At 40.2% G+C, this 24870-nt stretch overlaps 2 protein-coding genes across 3 annotated transcripts in view; both read left to right on the forward strand.

Moving 5' to 3' along the window:
- The window catches only part of LOC117294004 (extracellular matrix protein 3-like), a 59770-nt gene extending 42899 nt beyond the window's left edge, over positions 1-16871 (forward strand). Inside the window, exon 3 of the mRNA XM_033776520.1 lies at positions 16717-16871. Coding sequence (XP_033632411.1) covers positions 16717-16871 — 155 coding nt within the window. The remainder of the gene's footprint in view (positions 1-16716) is intronic.
- Positions 16720-24870, forward strand: part of LOC117293684 (extracellular matrix protein 3-like) — a 34112-nt gene continuing 25961 nt past the window's right edge. Inside the window, exons 1-4 of one of the 2 annotated variants that reach the window (XM_033776087.1) lie at positions 16720-16863; positions 17452-17682; positions 19682-19810; positions 22185-22436. In XM_033776087.1, coding sequence (XP_033631978.1) covers positions 17541-17682; positions 19682-19810; positions 22185-22436 — 523 coding nt within the window. In that variant the 5' untranslated portion in view covers positions 16720-16863; positions 17452-17540. Of the gene's footprint in view, positions 16864-17451; positions 17683-19681; positions 19811-22184; positions 22437-24870 lie in introns of those variants that run through there. The other variant, XM_033776086.1, reaches the window with a different exon arrangement.

Consider the following 24870-nt stretch of genomic DNA (forward strand, 5'->3'; position numbering starts at 1 on the left):
CATTGTCGATAATACAATTCAGACGTACACAATTCAGATTTTGCCGTAGAAAAAACATGTCAGAGGGGGATCATTTTCAAGATTGTTTGTCCAAAAATAATATTGATTCACTCATCACAGTTGTCAAGAGGCTAGTTCCCCAGGCAAGGTTTTATAAGGTGACTTTAAAAGACCTAGTTCCGAGCTGTTGTGACACCAACAGAAAAAAACATGTCCTTCAAGATATGTAGTTTTTCTGTTAACAGAATTAAGACCTTCCTAAATCAGTTTTGTCTCCCTCTAGTTTGAGATAGTCTCAGATTTTTAAGAGATTAATCACAATCTCTCATTTTGACAGAAATTTGTTAAATTTCAGAACTCATTGTAGATTTTGTTTAATGACGGGTCGGCAAAAGCCATCCATCACTTCACTGGCACTTTAATTGCTCTTTCCTGTTACACTCATCACCCCAGAGATAAATGCAGCACTTTACCTTTGTGAGACTAGAGTGTTATAGCTGGGAAATATTTCATGGGATGGTGTTAAAAATCCGGGCTTGATTATCTCCGTGTCCCTTCTTTTTTTTTTGAAACTGTGGCTTCCCCACTTAGTATTAGTTCAACACTATTGTTGGAAGTGACAAATGAGCATTCCAGGGAAGGGTGTTTGAAAAGCACGTGGGGTAAAGATGGTAGTGGTTTGACAAGTCCTCCTCAAAATGATGTAACTTGGTCCTTACTGTCCTGTAGGCAAGACCCCCACTTTTCAGACTTCTTGTCTTGTCCAGTCTTCAAAGGTGTTGTTCTGAAATGCTGCATGTCTGGGTTCTTTGTCTGGCTAAAAATCTTAGATCTCAGACAATCTTGTAAAGATAACAATGTGTTGAAGTCAACTTTTATGTTGGCTTTTTAACCTTATCTCATCACTTTCGAGAAAGGATCTCTCTTCCCGAACAATCTACAGCCGCGAACGAAGAAGCTTAAGTCTTTCAGAAAGCGAAATGGTGCAAAAGGCTGCAGACATTCCGCGTTGAAAAGAAAGAAATATGGCTTAAGAGTTGAGGGAACTCAGATCGATGGAGTCCCAAAGAAGCGATCAGTGACACTTGCTCGTTGAAGTGAAAGATCAAAAGATGTTTTGGGGTGCTGTATAACAAACTGACATCAGCGACACAAACGATGTATTTAATTGCTTCAGGGGATAAGATATCAATGTATTTAGATCTTGAGAGAAAAAAAAAAACCTGTCTAGACATTTTTCTCTAGGTAAGAATGACGTGGTTTTGGCTGAAACCTACCGGAGAAAAGTCACTTAAACTGAAGATTATTTAACCAAAAATTGATTGGCTTTTAAATGTAGAAATTTGGCCTCCCAAAACTTCTGAAGAGGCATTTTAGAATTCAGCGCTGATGCACAAACTTTGCATGACACTTGTTCTTAGAAGTGTAGCTAACTTTAAATTAATGAATCCCTAGTCAACAGAGGGAGCCCTATTTGACTTGGTCAGCCATCTTGTTAGCCTCAAGGCTTAGTTTTCCTCCATGGTTTCTGCAAGGGTGCTATACCACCAGCTATCATCTTCCATTGTGGTCTTAAGAATGGTTGACAAAGTGAGGGTAAACTGTAGGTTTCTTCCAGAAAGAGACGGTTCTACTGTATAATGAACCACTCCTGTATTGTTGACGGAATAAGTGAATATGTTCATCCATGCGAAATTATGAGATCAGTTACTCCTTTGTGGTGTGTTTTTCCCCCTTCTTCTTGATCCCCCACCATTTGCAATCGCCCTCTTAAGAGTTTTTTAACTGTCTAGCAGGCACATGTATGATTTCTCTTGAGTGCAAAAGAATGAATGTGCCTTTTGGTCAAAATTTAATGAGGAGCTCCGTCCAGAACTTACCAATTGGTGTTGGCCCGACAAATAATGGCCGATTAGTTCAAAAGCTTGTGGAAAAGCATCGGGCATAGAATCATTGCTTATTACGTTATAATCCCCCACCCCTGTCCATGAAGGAACAGATACAACAAGAATCACACAACTTGGCTTTTCTATTGATTTTCGCAGATTCCATTCTTTCTTGAGCAGTATTAACTTCAAAGATTAGGCTAATCTCCAGATTTTCTTGAACCCTTGCTGGTTCTAAACCGCTTAATCTCCCGGGCCCGCAATTATCTTGGTCTAATCTCCGTAATGGTCAATCGAAGTTCAGTACAAGAGAAAAGATGCGAGACCTGTTCAGAGAGAAATTGACTCGTCAAGTATAATAAGCCACCCCCTGAAATCTGTCTGGGCCCCTCTAGTTAGGACTAAAGGGACCACTAGTTAGACCAACAGGGGTTATAGGACTTGCTTGAAGAAATCATGTGGTAATTTCTCACAGGAAAGGAAGAAGAAGACCCTGGTGTGTTTGTCAGTAAATATCACTCTTGTGTCACTTTTTTAATTGCTACTTCCAAGACGCTGGAAGTGTTTTGTGAACATGCCCCTTTTTTTTCGTACACGCAAAAACAACAAATTCATCTTCTTCTTTTTTTTTTTTGAGTGTGAGGGTTGAGTCAGCTGTTGCTAGTCAACATGTCCCCGTTGTGCATGAATGTTTCTTGGCTGGGGATGCTGTTTCTAATCAGTAATTGCTTAGTAATCATGTTTCATCTTCTGGGGGTGTGTTGTACAAGAAGCAGCGGAAGACAGAGTCTGTTGCGATGCCCCCTCACATTACACAAGGGGAGTAAGGATGGGGGAGGGTCAGGGGTTAGGGAAGGGGGATGTGACATTGTGGGTAGGATCGTTCTTCCTAAATACATGGACTATATTTGGAGCATTTCAAGGGGAGGTTGTTGGGTGGGAGGGAGAGGCCATTAGTCTGTTAATCATCAGTGTCTATTTCCTCATCTGAGAACATAAAAAACCAAGTCCGACAAATAAGACTCTCTCACAACTCCAAGTTCTTTCTTAAGAGAAGGGGGTCCCCTCCCCAACCCCCTACCCCCATCCTTGACTGGTACCCTTGCAGTCAAGTGCAACGGGTGCAGTGTATGACTCAGTTCCCCCTGTGGCCAGAGACAGGAAAGCCACTTTTCTTTTAATGGGGGTAACGGCTGGAGCCTGGTGATTGGATTTGGAATGGGGAGTTCCTTCCTTAGCCCGCTGTAGTGTTTTCTGTACAGTAACATCAAGTCCAAGACTTTACATACATTTTGTACAAAGGCGCAATGCCTCCTCTTGAGACAGGGTTAGGGACAAGTGCAAGCTTCGTTTTTAGAAAGGGTAAGGGCAAAAGGCATGTTCTCTATGGTAAAAGAATATTGTAAATTTCTACTGTAGCAATTTAAGGGCACCGAGGCAATCACCTTTGTTGCTTGCTAGTGTCTTTATGAAGAGGGAGTAGACCTCTCTACATAAAGGAATACTCCTGGACTGGAATTGGGTGTTCTGGAAGCTATTGAGCCACATTTGGGCTAGGTATAAGGGGGTGGGTGGGGTGTGGGAGGGGGGAGAGACTCCAGTTGCTTGTGAACGTTAAATTACCTTCAAGGGCTTTGTTTACCTAGCTAGCTGTACATCCTTTTGATGTGTCCTCCTGATAGTCTGGTTACAGGTTGTCTGGTTGCAGCTGTGTCACCTTTACCTTTTTGTTAATAGGGTTAAGACTGAGGTTATCATCATCAACAGGAATTTAATGATATCAATTCCAACATTAGGTTCCCCATGGGCTTGTGCAGGCCTTGTAGTAACCAAAGTTATATTACCCAAAGTTAAATTGGGTTATCTCATTAAACGGACCAGAAGGACCAATAAACCCATGGTGGGCGATCCTTTGAACTTAATCTCCTTGAAAGAAATCTTCCTCTTAATCCGGGGTAGAAAGAAAGGGAGGTGACTCAAAGTCTGCAATTAAGAAACTGTCCTCCCCCATACCTGGGTTGAGCAGGTGCCCCAAGCTGCTTGAAAAAAAAACTGTGTAATTTACACTAAACAAAAAGAGTGAAATTGAGAAGGTTGTGAATTTAAATGGAGGTGAGCGGCATGGCTAATGGCTGTGGCAGAACAGAGGCAAGTGTTTCAAAGATTCTGCATTTTGGTCATGTTGGCTTAAAAGACCACTACACTTCAATGATTTTAATACACATTGCAGGAGGTTGGAGAATTTGGCTTAGCTGAATTATTCGTAAGATCAGAAATGGAAAATGATATGATATCGTTGTTTGTAGGAAACAAGTGCAGATTTACTTAGATTGTGTGTGTGTGTGCATATTTAATAACAACCACAAAATATAAACATAAAGTATTGAATTTGCATTGCTGTTCCTCAACTTTTCTCTCAATGCATCAAGTTTTTAGAACTATAAATAAACAATGAAATTTACAATCTAATCTTCAAGAGGTCACTGGCCGAGTCTGAAATGTACTCGGATAACAAAGAAGCAGAGCCAGAAAGGGTCCCTCTGTCTCCCTCAGAGGAGGTTATTTCAGGGTCGTCGGAATAAGGGGGGGGGGAGACATGGCAGGTAATACTATGGTAGCAGGATTTGATTTTGTTGAATCGGTGAGTTTTAATAGTTGAACCATGACGCCACCGAGAGTGTTTTCCATGCACCGGGTTATCCCAGGTGTGTCCATCCTTGGGACAGAACAACAGTCACTTTATAACGATGACAATAAAAAACAAATTAAAACCTTGAATTATCTATAGATTGAAACCATCAACGACCAATTTAGATAATTAAATATCAGCACGCAACACCCCCCCCCCCCCTGCGCATTAGAAGGGGGTAGTTTTGTAATGTGATCCTCAGAACGTTGTGTTTTGTTGTCCATCACAAAAGCTTGATACTTTTGACATTGATTGTTTGTTTTTTTATGAAGATTCATCGATCCATTGGGGGAGATGATTACACCCCAGTGATCAAAAGCTCCAAAGTATTTAGTGCTTATTTTATTTCCTGTCTGGACAAAGGCTTCTTGAAAATCAGAACTGCCAATTTCAAGGGTTCACAAGTTCAGACGTGCCCTTCACATTCTACTGAGTTTTCTTTGGATTAAGGCCAACCTATCATGAAGGAAAAGGTCTTTTTTTTTTGGTGTTATAATCAAGGGATGACTGGCTGCATGCAAACAATCGTTTGTTCGTGAGTTTGCAGTGTATGGTTTCATACCAAAAAAGCATGTCATTTCAAGAGACTTCAGAGAATCTGACTGATTGGTGATATTTGTTGTTTGTTGTGTGTTTATTTATGCTTCTTTACATAGACTTTGGTCGGAGAAAAAAGGTGTCCAAATTGAAGTAGGCTTTTGGTTGTCTGATCCTTGATGTATTTTTTTCTTTTGGATGAAACTACATCTTGTATTTACAATGTACGATTTTGCTGGTTAGTATTGATGCCACTCTCAAAGTCTAGTCGGTCAAATAAGGAAATTAATGAAGTTTAGCAAGTATGGTGTGCTGTGCTGTTCAATTGGCTCAACAGCCTACATGGCATGTATAGAGCAACAATTTTGCTAGAAAAGAGTGAAAACCATAGGCACAATGCAGCATTTTCCCTTTTGGTACCACACCTGCCTTGTTTTCCTGCACATTTTCTGAAAGTCTTCCAACTCCTGTTTCCTCGAACTTGCAATTGGCTCTAGCAAAACTATCTTCCAATAAACATTTTTTTGTGTCATTATTTTCCCTACCACAAGGGGAGTTTAAGAGCAGTTTAATTTCAAAGAACCTCCATACAGCTAAACTGGCTCCGTATTGATCTAAGAAATCACCCACTCCTATTTGGAAGATGGTGAAAATAATGGTCTTAAATGCCAGCCCGAAGTCTAAAGAGTCAATGGGCTTACTGCACACTAAAGATAACTCCATCTAGCATTTAATTACCAGTTCAGTTTACATTGATGACTTAAGCTGTATTGTTAATAGACCTTTTCAAATGGTGGGCATTTGATGGGGGTGGGTTAATTCTCTCCAGGGCAATGCAGGAGGAGGTAGGCAGGCGTTGTTATAAAGAGTTGGGATGAGGAACTTAAGATCGCCTGAGCGGATTCATTGATTTGGAATCCTCTGCGGGGTATCTTTTAGAAGTTGTTTCGTTTTCGAGAAGAACAGGGAATTGTGTCCGAAGACTGAGAAGTCAAAATGCCCTAATTGCAACCGCAGATAAGATTTATGCCAAGCTTTTTCTCTAGATTTGTTCCCGCCTGATTTCGGAAACCCTACCAGTTGGAGTTGTTGGTTTCAGATTTCCTTTAAGAAAAAAAAAACTAATTAAGATTTGACTCCTGCAACCTTGTTTTCCCCAATGCATGTTTTTTCAATGATTAGGCTCCACTTCCATTTTGATTTTCCGCATCATCAGAAGGGTCCACCTTGCCCATTTTCCACTTACACCAATTTTCAGGCTAACACCACCGGTTGCCGGAGGCTTTTCCTTCTCCTTAAAGTCCAACTGGTTACTGGATTTCAAATCTTGACATTGCCAACACATTCTCTTGAGTCTTTTTCATCACTTAACCCTTCATGATTCGCTTTGACACAACAGGGCATTGTCGATTCCTCAGTGGCTAGATCAAATTATGCCCAATTCAATTTACACCAAAATAATCAGCAACAAGTTTTTTGTGTTTGGCCTTCTATGCGGTAAATTTTCCCTTCTAACCACCGAACATGATCCTGTTGCAGTCAATTTTAAATACCTTGAATAAGGTCTAAGAACTCCACAAGTGAAGTGAATAATTAAGTGTTACATTTCAACTTTATGGGGACATTCTCATTCTCGCACCAGGTAGAAAGGCACTGGAGGGTCAATAAGCTATTTATACAGGCTACCGCAAAAAAAAAAAAAAATTACTTAAAAAACGTAGGAGTGACTTTGCAAGGGCATGGGCTTGTTCCCCTTGCCACTGGGGACCAGTAGACAGACAAATACCCTGTCTGCTGACAAGCCCTTCCTGCCAATGCCAGCCCAAAGTGGCCAAGTTCTATTTCAGAAATGACTCCCTGTTGAATTGACCTTACATGTCCAGTTACAAGAACTTGGGTCCCTGGCTATAAATTAACAATTACCAGACAGAAGGTTTTTTTTTCTTCTTGCTACTTCTTCTTCTTTGACAGGAATGTTTCTATGATGAATGGGGTAATGAGTTTTCGGTTTGGGTTTCCCATGTCTCTGGTGGTTTATCTTTTGAGTAAACATTCCCTGGTTTTTAAGAGGGCTTAGTTTTTTCCCTGAAATCACTTTTTGCCTGGGCAAAAGAAACTTCTTCTTTTAAAAGGAATTGCAGAACCACACATAACTTATAGTCCATAGGGGATATGAACAAGTAACTTGTGATATGGCCCCAGAAATTATATCTAGAACCTTTTGTTTAAAAAACCACAAAGAACGTAAGAACCCCTGGGATCCTACTACTTAAATAAAGTTTAATCTTAATTCATAACAGTAACATTATGATTGACATATTTATTTATTTGGTAAAACGATGGAGCAGTTCGGGCATTTCTACCATCAGCAGTGCCTAGACCTAACCCAGGCTGTATTGATTTTTAGCGGACAATAAGTCCAGCTCAATATGTTTTAAATTGGTCAGGCCCTTCAATAGGATTACCCCTGGTGTTTTATTGAAAGCCGATTGTAATTACCAAGTTATTTTCATATCCCAAAGAATAAGTACCCCTTTTCAGTCTTTTACAATTTTTCTTGTTAACAAATTTCAATGGGGTCAATTAGTTTTCCTGATTGGACCCTTGATGAGAGATTTATTTGGATAGGGCCAAGAGAGTTTTGGGTGATTTTGTGGTGGGCAGATTAATTTTCTGAATGGGGGTTTTGTTGCTCCCTAATGATTGATCGGACCAGTGGTGTGGTTCAAAAGGGGCCGTTTGTTGGGGGGAAGTTGTGTGTACTGGTATGTAAAGGGTGGCCAATCACAAATCAATATTCTGTACATTTATTCGGATCATTACGAAGTGGGTGCCACATTCAGAGAGACCTGCTGTAGGATTTGGATTACTGGTGCTGAGTTTTAATTATTCACGCCGCATTCCTCGGGTTTCTTGAGAAGAATGACTCATTTCTTTAATACACCTACACTTGCATAATCAACTCAAACACCAGAGGATATCAATTGCGTAGGTGTAAAAAAAAAAGATCCTTAGGAATTTTCGGATGGCACGATGTTCGATCGGGGAGGGGATCTATAAGAAGTTTTTTTTTTTAGGAGCGATAAGGGATTTGTACTGTAGGAGTTAGGTGTGTTCTATTGATTTGGTTTGATCAGTTTACAGCTCAAATGAATGTAAGTTCTTGTGTTTGAGTTGACCAGACACTCTCCGAACAATAGTGTCTGTATTATCACTTTGATACCAAAGTTGTTCGATGGAAGAAAAAAAATCAATGTTTAAATACAGTGAGCGTTTGTCTGCTTGCCCTTTTTCTTTCCCCCCTCGTCAGTCAGTCGATGTCGGCTCATGCCAAGGGTGAATGACTTCTGATTTCAAAGAAACCTCACACTTTGTAGCCTTCTTTGAATTGATGAAATTGACCAAAAACAACTAGTCTATCACTAAAAAAGAGGGGAAACAAATTAATGCAGCGTAGCTTATCCGCTATTATGGTTGACATCTCCTATTTGTTTCTCCTAATGGGAGTTTTGTTGCCATTAAAAGCTTAAGCTCAGCGCAGATAAAGCAAACTTAACACCAGAATGAATCTAGCAACACAAAACAAACAGATCAGTAGAATAATCCGGATTACACAAGTCGGATTTACAGATTAAAAAGTAGAGAGGTCAGATTAAGAAAGGTCAATCAAAGTCAAACAAAGCGCAAGGTTTTTGAGGAAGGGAAACACACCACCGCTGATAGTTTGGACATGGTCATATATCAAAATATCCCTCTAAATTAAACAGTGGATAATGTTTCTATTCTTCCGATGGCGAGAATTATTTCACACAGTCAGTTTCTGTCAGGCCCTTGGCTTTTGCACAGATCCGATTCCACCCCAGTCTACACTCCACCAGTCCTCCAAATTACTATTTCCGCAAAAAAAAAATGTCGCCAGCCTGACCCTAACCCGTCCCTTTCCGAAGCCCCTTTCCTTTGACATGTGACAGGCTAGGATAGATGCGTCATTATGGCTTACTTATTTTGGGGCCTGGGGCAGTAAAGTTGATACAAAATATTTTAAACACAGTTCAGAGGAGATTTACTATTGAAATCCGACTGAAAAGCAAACTCCCTTTTCCTGTTGGGAAATATTTTGATCTCCTGAGTCCTGCATTGATAATTGACATTGGGATGTCGGATCAATCGCCGATAACTTTTTTTTTTTTTTCATCCATTGAAATCCAACAAAACTTCAATGTTCCCAAGTATGCAATGCTCTGTGATTATGAGATCCCTCCTTGCGGACCAGTCAATGCATTAAAGTCCTTAATATCCTAGGGTGTTATTTGCACGACAGCAGGTTAACTGGGGTCCCTTGCTTAATTGTAGCATGGTTGTAAAATGTAGCAATGTTTGACAAGATTTTACAGGAGAAATCGGACAGTAGATGAAACTAAGTTGTCCTTTCACACGAGGTACATTTAATACAACCATGCTACAAATTTAGCAAGGGACCCTTGCTAAATTGCTCTTGTTACAGTTCTACCACCAACCACCGAAGGTGCTCTAGATCAGCCTCTTGGCAAGGATATCTATTATTGGCCCAGTTGACAAGTTTTAATGAGAAGCTTGCTGCGCCTCCCTCCCCCCTCTCAAGCCACCCTGTTCCAACCCTCCAGCTCCTGTGGTTTTCCCATCCCATTGCCAGAAAGCTCAGGTGTTATTTCTTAATGTAAAAAGGAAAAGGGTTTACTTTTCCTAATAAAGAAAAATATGTAGCCATGAAGTAGCAGGCAAGTTTTGTCACATTGAAAACCTTGTGGGGGAAAAATGTGCCAAAAAATGTAGAATTTAAAGACACAACTGATTTTGTTGATCTGATTTAGGCATTAATTTCAGATTGTTCGAGTAGGGTGTTCTTACTCGGAGATGCTTACCAAATTTATTTGCTGCACACCCAGTCGCATGCACCTCATGTGCAGTCTAGATGGTGATTTGTATTTTTACTTTCCTGAAAACATTTTTGGGGCTTCAGTTTGCAGTACTGTTGTCCTTTTGTCGATTTCTGATTTAACGGTTTGCTAGTTACTGCAGATCTGCGATAGTCGCATGCACCTTAAGTGCAGTGTAGATGGTGATTGATATTTTTACTTTCCTGAAAACATTTTTTGGGGCTTCAGTTTGCAGTACTGTTGTCCTCTTGTCGATTTCTGATTATCGGTTTGCTAGTTACTGCAGATCTGAGATGCTCACCATGTGTGTAGACCTGAAAAACATTCAAATGCTGCAAGTGTGTGACAAGAGTTAATAAAAACAGAGTTGATTGAACCAGTGTGACCATCTTCCTCCACCTGTCATTTGATGCAAATCAAAACTAGCACATTAATGACAAACCTAAATTGACCTGAGTAATTTGCTCTGTGAGGTGTCACTTAATGATCACACTTCAAACCCATCACATGTGGGCCATAAACACCCCCAAAAAGCAATAAAGTTTATTCAAGATTGGACTCTATTTGTCCTCCCTCATGTGTCATTTTAAATTATTCTTGCTGGGATACTTAATTAATTTTGTGTCAACTCTCTCCTGCATCAAGGGCCCCTTGCTATTCCTGGTAATTTCGCCAAGGCCAACCTCCTATCTTATAAAAATATTTCCCTTGCAACGAATCCACAGCTTCGGCTCCAGATTCGGCTCAGGGTAGCAGTTGTTTAGTTGACAATTCGCCTGTTTTGCGTCTGCGCTCAGGGCTTCAGATGCGAGGATGGAGCCTGAAGCCGAATCCAAAGCCGGAGCCGTGGTTTCGAAAAGGATCGACCTTTCTTTTCCCCTGTCTTGGATCTAAGCTTCAACAACATAAAAATGAACCAACAAGTTATGGGGGACTACCCTCGGAAGAGATAGGCTAAATATTTTACAAATAAAATGCTGTGGTGGGCTTCTAAGTTTCAATTTTATCCCAGTCCTTGAATGGTTGATTAAACATATCTTTGGGACACATCCTTTTTGACAGGAAGTGGGGGTCCAAATAAAGTGTTGCTTATTTTAAATTTAAACAATTCAGCTGATAAGAGGTTTCCACTTCTGGGAGGTTCTTGCCAATTCCAGAGTAATATAACACTCTATAAATGTAGCCTGTCCTTGATAAGCGAAACTTAAAGATGTCTGGCCTTGCCAAAGAGAAGAGAATTTCATAAAAGTGGGCCCTGAGGTATCTTAATTCCATCACTGATTTGTAATGAGTGAAGAATTAGAGTGGTGTTGATTGAGACAAAGACTTATGAAGATCTAAATTCTGTCTTCAACATTGTCAAACTGTTGGTGATGATGTTTTTATTTGAGAACACATTGTATTTGTTTGGGGGCAAGCATGGAGGTAGAAAATGGGGACAAGGTAGTGTAACACTCATGCCAAGGGTAACCCCCTACATCTCCTGACACGACAGACAGGGACCACCAAAGAAAATTAATGTGGTTTGATCCCCTCCATTTATCTCATGGTATTTGACCGTAGGCTGGGCTTCTTGTTTTAATTACATCGTCGGACACAAAGTGATAACTGACATGCTGGGGTGTCTGCTCCTAAGCTCTTTAATTGCTGGGGACTGAGTAGGAAAAATACTCCATCACCTCTCTGAAGGGGGAAATCTGATTAATCTATCTCTCAATTTGCCCCAAAGACAAAAGACTGATGTGTTTATACACGTGTGGGCTTTAAGTTTGTTGCCATCTTAAAGAAGATATTGAAACCAGGCTGCCCTTGTTATTGACAAGCCAAGGGTTGGTCCAGCCATGAGAAAGTTTGGTCCTTCCTTGATAGTCCAGCTTGGCAGTCGATTTTCCTTGCATAGAAGAGCAAACTGTTACACAGAATGTATCCAAAAAAAATCATAATTTGCTACTCTAGTACTTGTAGCCTTCAGTGTGTGCAAAACATATGCAGTCTAATTGCTGTGTTTAGCAACATCACTGGACGAAATTGTTCACTGCCTGGGATATGCATAGCACATCTTTTGTTGTTTTTATTAGACCTGTCCTCCATGTTCAGACTTGCTAGAAATGTTCTTATGAAAGTTGTTAATTTTTTCTTAAAACAGCCGGTGTTTAAATTTGCTCTTTAGTCTCTTGAGTCTGGTGTTGGTCCCCCCTCTCTCTAGTGAATTGTGGTTACCTCCGCATGAACAAATTGATGTTTAAAGTGTAAACATTCACTTGAGTATTCCGTTGCCTCTGGGGCTCACCCCTATGATTGGTACTGATTTCTCTCTTCTGTTTTCTTTTTTTCTTTTTTTTTTCTTGGAGGGGGAAAGTGGTTTGGGAGTTGTTACAACCACAGGATGTTATCTGTAAATGAGGCACTTTAGTGGAAATCAATATACTCGATATAGCTCAACCGCAGATTGGGAGACCAGAAAATAGTTTCAGAGTCAGATGGGTTCACACACACAGGGATGCCAATAGGACAGAATTAACAGCAAGTTTGCTTATAGTTGGAAAGCGATGCCATCTTGTGTTAAACTTCATCCATCATCTTACATAAAAATACAGTCAAGTCTCGTTATTACAAGATCACTTGGACTGGCCAAATCACCTCTTTATAACAGGAATGTTGTTTAAAGAGGACAGCAAAACAAAAAACAGAAGGAAAAATGAGATTCAGGACTTAAGAAAGTATTCTTTATAAGTAAAACTTCATTATAGCAGTGCGGTTTATAATGAGGGGGTCTGTGTAGTTGCATTTCTTGATATTGAAATTAAACATGAAAGAAACAGGGTTAAACATGGTGAATTTTCAAAGCACATTTCAAGCACGATGGAGAACATTTTCTTTTAAACAGGTGTAAACTGCCTGGTTACTAAAGTCAGAGAGCCGACCCAACTGGGCAAACCTCCCTCTCGGCTCATCAAGGATTGTTCCTATAGGGCTGTGGTGGGCAGCTCGGGGCTTATCTCGGTTTCATGTGACCCCCATCTTACCTCCCCCTCTAGGTGTCTGTCAGGGTGTTCCATGACCTTCTCCAGTGGGGTTAGACTGTCACCCTCAATCACCACTTGGCGCTAAAGCATTTCTCTATGATTAAAGTAAATTTGGGTTTGTTTTTTGCTCATCAGAGTGAATGAACCAACTGTTTTATTTTGACTCTGAGTGAGAGTGTCTGACAGTGGCAACAATTTCTCATTCTAACTAAACTTTGTGCTCTACGACACCAAATCGTACGCTCAACCAACCTTGTTCAGGAATTGGTTTTGCTTTTTTGAACTTCTTGTTTGGACCTAGAGAAGGTCAAATTGCAGTCTTCCTGTTTGAACAGGAAGGAAAGGTCAAAGTGGTGTCATGTTTATATAAACAAAATGTTAGATGTGCCGTAACCTGTAGTTATTATTATTATTATTTTATTTTAGGGGGAGGGGGAGGGGTGGGATTGGTGATCATCAGAAAGGTTTTTCTCATCAAAGCTTCTTGAGTGCTTAAAGATATAATCCGTGCTTAGTTCTCCTGACTCAGAGGAGTGTCAACCTTGGAGGGAAATCTTAATTCCATGAGAAAAACAACTTCTGTGATTATGTTTAAAGACTGCCATCTAGCAGAGATGTGTCATTTGGACATGAATGTATCTATCAATATGTTGATTTGTGTGTCTGGTCATAGATAAGTCTTTTTGACAGCGAAACAGCAAGTTCATCTATGGGAATAATTTTTCTGTTCTTACATGTAAATTTTGTTCGTCGCTGGACAGTGCAGCAAAACGACAAGTCCCCTTTACCTCACGATGAGATCATTTCCTTAAGATGGTGGATTTATCATATTCCACTGTCTGAACCCGATATCTACCCCCCGTTGATACAGGAGGGCAACAGTTTTTATTCCACAAAAGAGAAGAACGAAAAACACCTTTCTCTTAATCCTGTCTGATCCACTGTAGCATCCCTGTGCTTTTCATTCCTACATGTCTTATTCAATTCCTTCATGGTCCTTCAACAGGGCTGTCCCAATTTTGGCATTATAATTGAAGGTGAACAATTAAATAATACTTTTCATCTAAAAATGAGCTGAGCTTTTTTTTTTTAATGGGTCTGTGAGATGGATCAACAAAATTTTGCTATTGTTGCATGTGCGTGTTAGATTGTACACAAGGCGTGGTTCCTAGCTGTGTAGTGGTATGTTTGCAAATTTGTCCCAGTATTAAGTCATGTTGTCCCTGAGCATTAGCTGCAATTTACATTTGTGTGTATATATAAATTGTGGGTTGATTTTGGAACTGCCGTTGTTGGTTCGGTGTGTGGTAGTTAATCGCTGAATCACGACGACAGGGTCGTGGATGTTGACTTTAAGACGAGGAGTGACGTCATAAGCCTGCATGTTTTTAACTGCGCACACCATCCTTGGCATTGCGGAGTAATGAATCTTGCTCCAGAGTCCTTTCCTTGGAAAATTGAAACTGGAAATGATTCCCTGTTTCCGTTGGTTGCTGAGTCCTCCTGAGTCATTCCATACAGCTCCCGGCTTTTGTATTCTAATGTGCCAAACTTTCTTTACTTCGTGCACGTCCACCAAATTCTTGATGAAATTGGTGCAACGCTTGTTGTGAAACTCTCTTTTTGAAAAAAACCCAAAGCAACAACAACGCCGACAACTTGTTTTGATGTTTTTCTGTTTTTTCTGTAACTGGCAGAGGGAACCACTTAAATGATTCTATAAATCTTAGCACAATTGGTGTCATCTTATTGTGTCAAAAACGGCTACTTCTCTGTGCATAAAGCTCGACTGTTGCTCCGCCAGGGGGCAAGGGGTGACTGACTGTTAAATAGTTTTTTTTAAAACACCAAACCATTTTAAGGTGTATAACTCCGCCAACAAAGGCGGATTCATGCAAAACCGCTTGGTGGTTAAAGTGTTAAATACGGGTGCCAGCTTTGGGGGACAACTGGCTTTGTTCACAAAAAGCGAGAGTTAGTTGAATCAAATCAAATATTTTTGGTTTCCAACTGGTTTGGTATGATATGGCTTCGGGTATATAGGGGGCACCCCATTTAAGCAAGCCCAAGATATGGGGGCCATTCATTTACATGTAGATGGTCCCTGCAAAAATCCCTTTGTTGACTTACCAGTTACCCTAAATCGAACAATGAGGTGCAACTGATTCTCCAGGTAGCTAGGTGGTGAGGGGTGACGGCCTGTTTGCCTACCCATTCATGATTTCACCCAGTGGCTATGTGAGATATTTTTCTCACTCACTTGCAAGACGGTTTATAAATAATATGCACTCTTCCTTGTCAATCTTATTTAGGCGTGGTCTCTTCAGCTTGATTGCTGAAACCTTAGGAACACCTCCTAATTCCTCGGCTGTATGTATTCCTGGACTTATTTTTACCCCCCTTTTATTTATGCATCTCTTAAACCCTAAAGGCTATAGGCACACAGCTTTTGTATCAGTGGTCAATACGTTGGGCCCTGGTTTGGTCGGGATCATGGGGGAGCGTGAGGGGGAGATTCGATGTGGCTTAACTCAAGCATCTTGTGACAGTAGGGCAAAGCCTCTGCACTCTAGGAGAACCTTTTTAAGTTGCTACAACATAGAGGTTGAATAAGATAAACATTTCTGTTGCTCAGGTTGTGGTTTGGGCAGGGGAGTCTTGATTGTGAGGCAGCTCATACTATTGCCCCAGCCAAGTAAACATGCTTAGTACCAAAGAAGAGAACTAGTTTCAACAGAGGAGAAAAGCTTTTAAGAATCGGCAATTGAGAAAATGAAGTTTTGTTGTGATGGAAAAAGCAAGCATTTTATTGCCACCTCTGTCCCACCCCAAACTGCTTGGCAAATAAACCTTAATTGGTGTTTGTTGGTAATAAACATTGTGAACTGTGTGTAGTTAATAAAAATAAAAGGCAGTTGCTAAATGCACTAAGTCGTGGCATGCGGAGGACGGAATTTCTTCCACATTCATCGTAAACAATTAAGCAGGCCTATCTAGTCTTGGAATTCGTCTTCTGAATTAATTCAATGGATCTTTTTCAGTCAACGCCTTCTTCAGTCAACGCCTATATGTTGATCCAGACAATTGTTGATTACATTGCTTGTATAGCTTGTTTGTTTGTTTGTTTGTTTGTATCTTTGTTTCTTTGTTTGCTTGTTGTGTGGGTTTTTCTGGGTTTTTTTTATCAGTTTTTTTTCTCAGGTATCAACTCTTCCAAGTTTATTTTAATGAAAACTTCTGTAGTGTTATGAGCTCTTTTCAACCAGCGTAAACGTGAAGGATGGACTTCTGAAAGGGATTAGAGTGCCATGGGTGTGGTATGTTGATGAATATGCATACGGTCACATGGTCTAATGAATATGCATTTTTTTCAATGAGAGTAAATGTTAAGGATGGACCATTGAAAGGGATGAGAATGCCAGGGTGTCATGGGAGTGGTATGTTGATGAATATGTATGGTCTAATGAATATGCATGTGTGCAAAGTCTGAACAGGGAGTGGCATGTACAGTGTGAAAGTGTTTTGGATGCAGTGATTGGTTTATTGAAAGCTTCCTAAAAAGTATGCATTCTGAACATAATATTAGTCGTCAACAAATTTTCTTGAAACTTACATTATTCAACAAAATCCTAAATATCGCTCTTGTTTCTTTTACTTAACAGGAGGTAATGTATTGGCCAATCAGCCGTTCCGTCTCAATTGGTCTTGGATCTCATTGGACCGTGAATACTACGAGGTGAACGAGACTGACAGGTCTGTGGAGATCAAACTTCTTCGACGGGGATACCTCGGAGAAACATCATTTGTTGGTAAATAGAAACTACCATCCTTTATCAGAGGGTCAACTTCCGAGTTCATTTTTAATATACATCCAGTTCATTTGTCTTAGTATTTGCTATAAACATCCTGAAGTCTTTAAATGAAAAGTAGTTCAACTAGCAAAGTTTGTTTATTCCTTCTGTTTTGTTTGGCCCTTTTAAATTGTCTTAAATTTCTTCTCTATAACTTTTATGCTCTTCCGGGCATCCAGCTGTCTGTTTATGTTTTTAATATTCGTTCATGTACTTGAGAATATTTTTCAAAAATAAATATTTCCCATTAATCATCAGAGAGTTTGTTGAAGCTTTGTGGAAAACAAGTTAATAATGGGGTGATTTTTGACAAATTTCACTTGTCTTTTCAAGTGGTCAGATAAACCTGAAAGGGAAACGAGACTCTCATACCGCAAAAGAGGTTTAAGCGATGTTCACTTAGAAATACTGCCAGTATAAATTTAGACTGTCTGGAATGTATAAATCATCTCTCAAGAGGTTCAACCATCAAGATGACTTGAATGCTAAACTTCACTCCTCCTCACAGCCTCGTAATTTATTAACGCTCCTCGTTATCCATTCCAGGCATCAAGGCTGTAGATGGAACCGCCGTCATCACCGAAGATTTCCGCGGCAAGTCCGCCCGCCAGGTTCAGTTCAACCCCGGTCAGGAGATGGGCTTCTGGCGTGTGCGCATCATCGACGACGACGTTTACGAGCAGGCTGAGGTATTTGAGGTGATCCTCTACGACGCAGTCATGGGAGCTCTGGAATATCCCGAGCGAGCCCTTGTTAAGATTCTGGATGGAGAAGATGGTGAGTGCTGTAGAATTTTTTTAAATTTTTTTTTTCGTTAGATGAGACAACTTCGAGTTCGTAGAAGTTCATGCAGGGGGCTAGAAACATTATTGTAAATTTTCTCGGGAGCATTTGTTAAGACTTCCCTCCCCTCCTCTACAGCCCAACTCTTCCATCAACCCATCCAATCTACCATCTCCCGCCCCCCCCCCCCCAGCTCACACCTTACCTTCCCAAACTACCTTCTCTCCCCCCCCCCCCCACCCACCTTTATTGAGATCGTTTATTAAATGGCTCCAACTTGAAGAGATGAAACCTGTTTTTCAAACCTTGCCAGTAAGAAAAAAATTGATAAAGGTCGGAACCATAAGTGATCTAGGAAAAACTTCTAACTTCCAATGATTTATGAACTAGCTCTGTGTCCAAGCAGTTGATTTAATGTGGGCTGTTTATGAAAAGGCCATTATCTGTTTCTGAAAAAGAGTTCCTTAGTCAATTTGTCTTGAAGCTGGAAGGAACAAAATATTGTCATCGGTCAATTCAAAGGTGTTGACAAGCTGAATTTGGAATCCAAGTGTAGCCATTAATAAGTCAAACTCTCATATATTGGCTCCAAGTCTTAGTGGAATCGGTCAAAAACTTAAATCAATCCATTGAGAACAAGGGCATTTTGGTTCCAACTTATTTTCAAAACTGGACCCAAAATGAAGGGATGCATTCTAAGAAGCCATCTTAGTAAATTTCTGAAATCCAACGCTCTGTGAGGGAACTGAGAATTGCCGAGGCATTAGTGGCTAGGGTTTTGCCTATTTTCTGCTAACACTTAGTCAGAACATTGGTCAACTCCCTTGCGAAGTCTCTCATCTCCGGTTGTCAATGATTTCCCGTGGACATTATGTCACAGAATGGTTTTAACCAACAATGCAATAGTGCCATTGCCAATGATTAGAGGGGTGTTGATCTATTGTGATCGAACAGAAAGGATGGTGCAGTTTGGAAAGATTTGGTTTTCGGTTTTTCTTTTTTTCTCTTGTTTGGCATTCTTTTCCTAAAAAGCATTCCTGTGGCCACTGTTGCTCTTTAGTGGTCAAAAGTTAATGAAATCCACTGAGGATTAAAACCCGGTGGATGGAAAGGCACACTAGGATGGCTCCTTTAAAATCAGGGGTTTTGCAAAGATCTGAATTTGGCTGGGGATTAACCGGAGGTGCCAGGGAAAAGCAGTCAATACGTAATACAATTGGACTGGGAGAAGAAAAAACCCAAAGAAACTATTTGTAAGGTAGATTATAGGTCCTGGATGACTTCTGTTACATTTTGAAAGATGGTGGAGGCTAGATGTCTACTGGGGGGAGAGTGGGAGCTTTGTTAGGGCAAAGACAGACAATCTGAAGTTAGTCTAAGCCACTAAGTTGTCGGACAGTGACCTCCCTAGATTATGGCCGTTTATGCAAGCTAAGGGTCATTGCAGAAGCCGGTAGAATCAAAAGGAAGCCCTGTTCTCTTTACCAACATGTCGAGAACCCCTTAACAAGATTCATGATGGCTGAATTCCACACACAAAGCGCCATTTCGGCGAAAGTATTGTGCATGTCAATTTGTCTGTAAGATTTGAAAAGTGTTGGTATGTTTCAATCATGCTGTTAAGGAAGTCATTAGGGAAACCCCGTTTGAGCTGCGAGAAGCCCCTCATTTCTTGACCAACATGTTGAAAATACACCCGTCAGAGTGCTAAACTTCCTTGGAATGCTTAAACCCCCCCCATTTCTATGCATTTATTTATCTAGTGGGCACTTCTAGCCAATTTTCTGTAGTTCCTGTTCGCATTTTGCTTTAAACAAGTCCCGCTTCAGCACTCTTATTATGCCATTAAATACCATAAGATAGTCTGACGTAAATGTAGCCAAAAATACATTGTCCATGTGAAAAAGAAAAAGGAGCTGTAAAATATGAAAACTTAAAACTTACTTGTAATCATGAATTAATCTGTTTTCCTTTTTCTCTTTCTGAATTGTAGAGTCCACAGTGTTCATCGATACCGTTACTCCATACGTCATCAATGAAGACATTGGAGAGGTTCTCATTCCAATCCGAAGAACTGGTGACCTGTCCGAGGAAATGATGGTCCTCTGCTCAACCATGCCAGGTAAAAAATAATATTTTATTTCTAAACATTAATTTTGAGGAATCTTTCATTTCATCTCAATTCAATTCACATTTATTACAGAGCTCATATATACAATGTAACACTGAACAAGAGTACAGCATGGTTTCATTTAATTTATTCTGGCCGTGGGAAGCCAAGGAATCTTAAGAAAAGCATACTTACACACTGTTCTAGCTAAGAACCTGACAAAGAGAAGACAAGGAAGCAAGTTTCAGTTTCAGGAAAGTTCGTCTTTCTTTCTTGAGCAAGATTGTGTGATGCCATTGTGGACATCTGGGTGTATGTGTGGGAATGAACCACTCCAAAACAATCAAACAAACAAACAAACAAACAAACAAACAAACAAACCTTGGAGCATTGTTGTCAGTCATTAAAAAGAGAGTACATCAAATTAAAGAAGCAAACTTGGAACTGTGGACATGAGAAGCCAGTTTTTGATTGAGGCTGTTTCCATGTTACCTATTTCAGCATTTACAACTTCTGACACATATTGTTTATGGGGGCTTTGAACTTCTGACATCATTTACGAGGTTTTAATGGGTGCCCCAATTTTCCCAATAATGACCATTTTTGTTCATCCGTGTATGAAAACAAAAAAAGGAACTGTTTTTCTCTGTGTGCCATTGACGGGGTTTACACTTGATGTTGTCAGAAAGCATTGATTGGAAAACACAAGAGATGGGAAGTTTTGTCGGCATTATCAAACGGACTAACATCTGGTGCTTTTTTTCACTGCAGTTCTTGTTCATTTACCGGTTCCCTAACTTTATTGGCCAATCCCATTGTCAGTAAATGCTCAATGAAACTTGAGTGGGAGTGTCGCAAACAAAAAAATGCTGTGTTTTGTATTGTGCTTGAATAATTCTTGTCATACTTGTCCCCACTGTTTCTCTCTCTCGACCCAAATTGATTTTTCAGCTTGGCATGCCATGCACGACAAAATCTAGGTCTCATTCTTGCATGTCCCATAGATGGAGCAGACAGACCTTTCTGTCGGACGATAATGAATCGACCGCATTTTCAAATCCTAGAGCAGTGTTATACTATCTCATGGAATAGCCAGGAATTCCAAAACTGTCCATACCTCATTTATCGGTTGTTGTTAAAAACGAAAGGAAGGGGGAAAAATGACAGTTTTGATTTAAGTAACATTTCTTGTCATGTGTTTCGGATTTTCGAGACTGGAATGAAGTCATTCTATTTTTGGACTAAAGCTGAGAGACTCCGAATTATGTCGGTCAAAAATGGGATAAGTATGCCCAAGTTCGTTCAGTTGACATGAAGTGTTCAACTTTTGAGAATCACTGCTGAATGCCTCAAATGCGTTTGATTGGCTAAAATAGGCGCACTTAAATTTAAAACAAAAAACAAAACTTTGATTGCAATTGTTGCCTTTGGTTACACAAAAAATACTGGCTGTCTTATTTATATGTTAAACAAATACTGACTCCCCATGGGTGATAGGTTTACAAGAATAAAAACAGCTTGTCAAGTTTTTAAAAGACACACTTGGGACAAAGTGAAGTGGATATACACATATCAAGGCAGCACCAGTCTTAAGTTTTCAACTCGCCGTAAATTGATTTCCTACTTTGGGTTTACATCAGGATTAGACTCTCTAATCCACAGATTTTAAAAATCGGTCAGAAGTTAAAAACCAGTATGGTACAATCATCATCTTTATGTTCGCTAAAGCAGGTGCTTGGCTTCTTTTTGAGAATTTTTTTGGGTGGGTATTTCACTAAAGAAGGCAACAATAAACCTGAGCCTTTAAGCGAGATATGACAAGTTTCATTCATCCTGCACATCAATTGGAATGTCCCAAAGGGATTGAAATGGTGGGAATTGTGCTGGAAAAAGTTACAGGCATTTGGTTCCAAATAATGTCCTGGGCCTGGCGACAAAGACTTTTTGTATTGGGAGCTGGTCTCCCAATTTCATTTCCCCTTGCCTACACTATTTTTTTAATGATTGAAAATCTGAACGAGTCCAATAATTGGGTTAAGTAGTAGAGACTCTTTTAGAAGGGGAAAAAAAAAACAAAAAACAAAAAAACTACGGAATTTATGCCTGAGATGAACCAACCTGGGGCCGATTTAATAGAGGCGCTTAAAAAAAGTATGCTTACCACAAACTACCATGTCACATGTACAAGTTGTGACTGTTATCCTTCACATTTCTTCTCGGCAGAAATTTCAAGCAATATTTTCCCTATAAAATTGGGCCCCGGGGAGTTTGAACAGACTCTGTTACCTACGTCACAAAAACACAACAAAATCACCGTTTGTTAAAACTTGGAAAGTAAACCCAGCCTTTTAATTTCATCTTTTCCCTCTTTCCTCGACCTACACAGGCACAGCCACCGGCGCCGATCCATCTCCCGTCCACTCCTTCAACGATTACATCTCCCGTCTCGAGGAGGACCAAGATAACTTTGTGCGATTCGACAAGGACGAGGACCTCGCCTACTGCCGTATTCTCATCATCGACGACTCTCTCTACGAAGACGCAGAGGACTTCCAAGTCAAGCTGACCATGCCCATGGGCGGACGCGTTGGTAATCCAGGGGTTATTGATGTGGTCATTGCTGCTGATGCTTCTGACGGTAAGTTTCTTTAATTATCCCGCAAAAAAAACCGCTGAACCCAAACAAAACAAAACCTTGGTTATTTTTCTTGTTTTAAAATCTCTCTTAGTCTTTTCACTGCTGCAAGTTTGGTTAATGTGACATTGTTATTGATGCTGTCGCTACAAAAGTTCCTTTCATGTGTTGAACTAGTGTTTCCAATGTACCCCAACAAACAACAACAGTAAGCAAACCCTCAACCACAACAGCACATCAACAACAACCCTAAAATGCAGGCAATATATTCTTCCTACTTAAGTTTGATTTCCAATTTGTTTTTGCCCTTAAAAAAAAATATATATATATCATGCCTGAAAAAGAAACCTGAGCACACCCTTTTTTTATATTTTTATTTTTATTTTGCTGTGATGATTGGCAAAACTCAAATCAAATTTCGCTGTCAAAATTTGTTTTGATTTGTTGGGTCTTTTACATGGGGTCTATTCTGAAGTCAAATATAACTTAATGAATGTTACTCCACTGGAACTTTATTTGATTGATAAACCGATCAATCCCTTTGTTAACAGTTTTCACTACAAGATTTTCCTCATTCAATATATTTCCAACTCAGCAAACGGCAGAAAATTAAACCCATCCGACCATCAACAAGGCTGCAACCAAAATAACTTGATAAGGCTGCAACCAAACAAACTTGAAGTTGAAGTTCCCCCCCCCCCTGAAAAAAACTACAAGCAGTTCCTGTCTGGTTGTAATCCCTTTTTGACACCTTTGTTACGAAATGCTCACAATAAAAGAAAAGGTCCCAATGTGTATGGATTACCGGCCCCTAATTTTTGGAATCAAATATTTTTAAAATCACTCGGAGCCATTTAGGAGCAGGTTCCTGATCCTGGCGTTTTGTCCCCAGAGCGTTTGCTTTTGACTGGTGGGCTACGCTCCACTGGTCTTTGACTGTGATATAACCCTAGCATGAACTCTTGCAAGGGTATGCTCAGGTATATGGCACCGTGCCTTGTCCATGATCGCCCAAGCTTAAAGAATTTCCCCCAAACCCAGGTGTAAACTGACTGTGTGTACTGGGTCGGCGCTGTGGTTTAAATAAATACTGGGCGATATCGGAGATGTGAAAATCTGCTGCCCAAAAGCTCACAGTGTTTGTTTGGTATGGAAGGTTTTAAGTTTCCGCGATTCGTTTACATTGTGAACCAAATGTCTGGAAAGCGATTTCAATAAGGTGGTGTGAGAATGTTTTTTTGCGGAATCGGAGACAGGACACAGAACCACACTGTAAGTTAAAGCTAGAAAATGCATACATGAAATTCCCAAAGCTTATCTCTTTTGTGTATGTTTCATTTGGCCTTTTCATCAGAAATACACAGCCAAGTAATTCAAAAGAATTCAAGTACCCTATCTCAGTGGCCTTAGCACACCTTAAAAATCGTTTCAGCCGCTACTTAGGATGTTTCAGATCAGTAGGCGCGTATAATAAAATCGGTTCTGCCGAGTGAATCCACCTACAAATATCTGGCTTTCAATGGAGTCAATGGCAACGATTATTTCAAACATTTTATCTGTATAAAATTTGCATCCTTTATTGTACGCCTGAATGGATGTGATCCCCCCCCCCCCCTACCAAACCAGAAAAAAAACTTTGTTGGTGAAGATTTTTGTTTGAGAAGAACCTTGAACCAAGTCAATCCTGGAAAAATTGGCCGAGCCAAACACTGTGCTCAAGAACCCCTTTAGGTGGTGCCACTGCCAGCGACTCAACAAAACACACCATTGTACCGAAGTGAGGAATTCCAATGGTGAGAGAGTAGTCTTGCAGAATGAAATCTTTCTCACTTTCACGGAATGTTTACTCATACTACAGTGTCCTTTTTTTTCTTCTCTTCGGACCGGGTAAATTTTCACATCTGACTGCACCGAAAAGGGACAATAATATGAGGGTCCGACCTTAATCTCTGGGGTTTGATGGGGAGTAGATTTCTAAAAAGAACGGTGACATCAGAGGGGATGAGATATCCATTCTCCTTTCATTCAATGTTTGTAAATATTGCTAGATTTCGTGCTTTCTTGAACTGTGTAAATAAAACCGTGCTTGACTGAAAACCGGGAAACTTATTACTATGGTAATTCGGCCAAGCAGTCGGTAGTCGGTTCCAAGCTTCTAAGTTTTCGTCCTTTACGAAAAACCGCAAGGCTTGACAACATTGTGTACCTTGGCAGCAGAACACAAGGTCCTCACAAATAATGCCCTGTGGATTCATTTGTCAAAAAAAGATTATCTTGTGTCTGCTCTTGATTGAAAGAACTTTCTACTAAAAAATTGTACAGCTTTTCATAATCGGAGCCTGTAAATTCTGGCTGGAAAGTACTAACAAAACAAGGTGACATGTTGTATCTGGGTGAATGTAAACAAGACTGTGAAAGAAACTTTACTATTTTAAGA

Source organism: Asterias rubens, chromosome 8 (genome assembly GCF_902459465.1).
Source record: "Asterias rubens chromosome 8, eAstRub1.3, whole genome shotgun sequence".
Taxonomy (NCBI): domain Eukaryota; kingdom Metazoa; phylum Echinodermata; class Asteroidea; order Forcipulatida; family Asteriidae; genus Asterias; species Asterias rubens.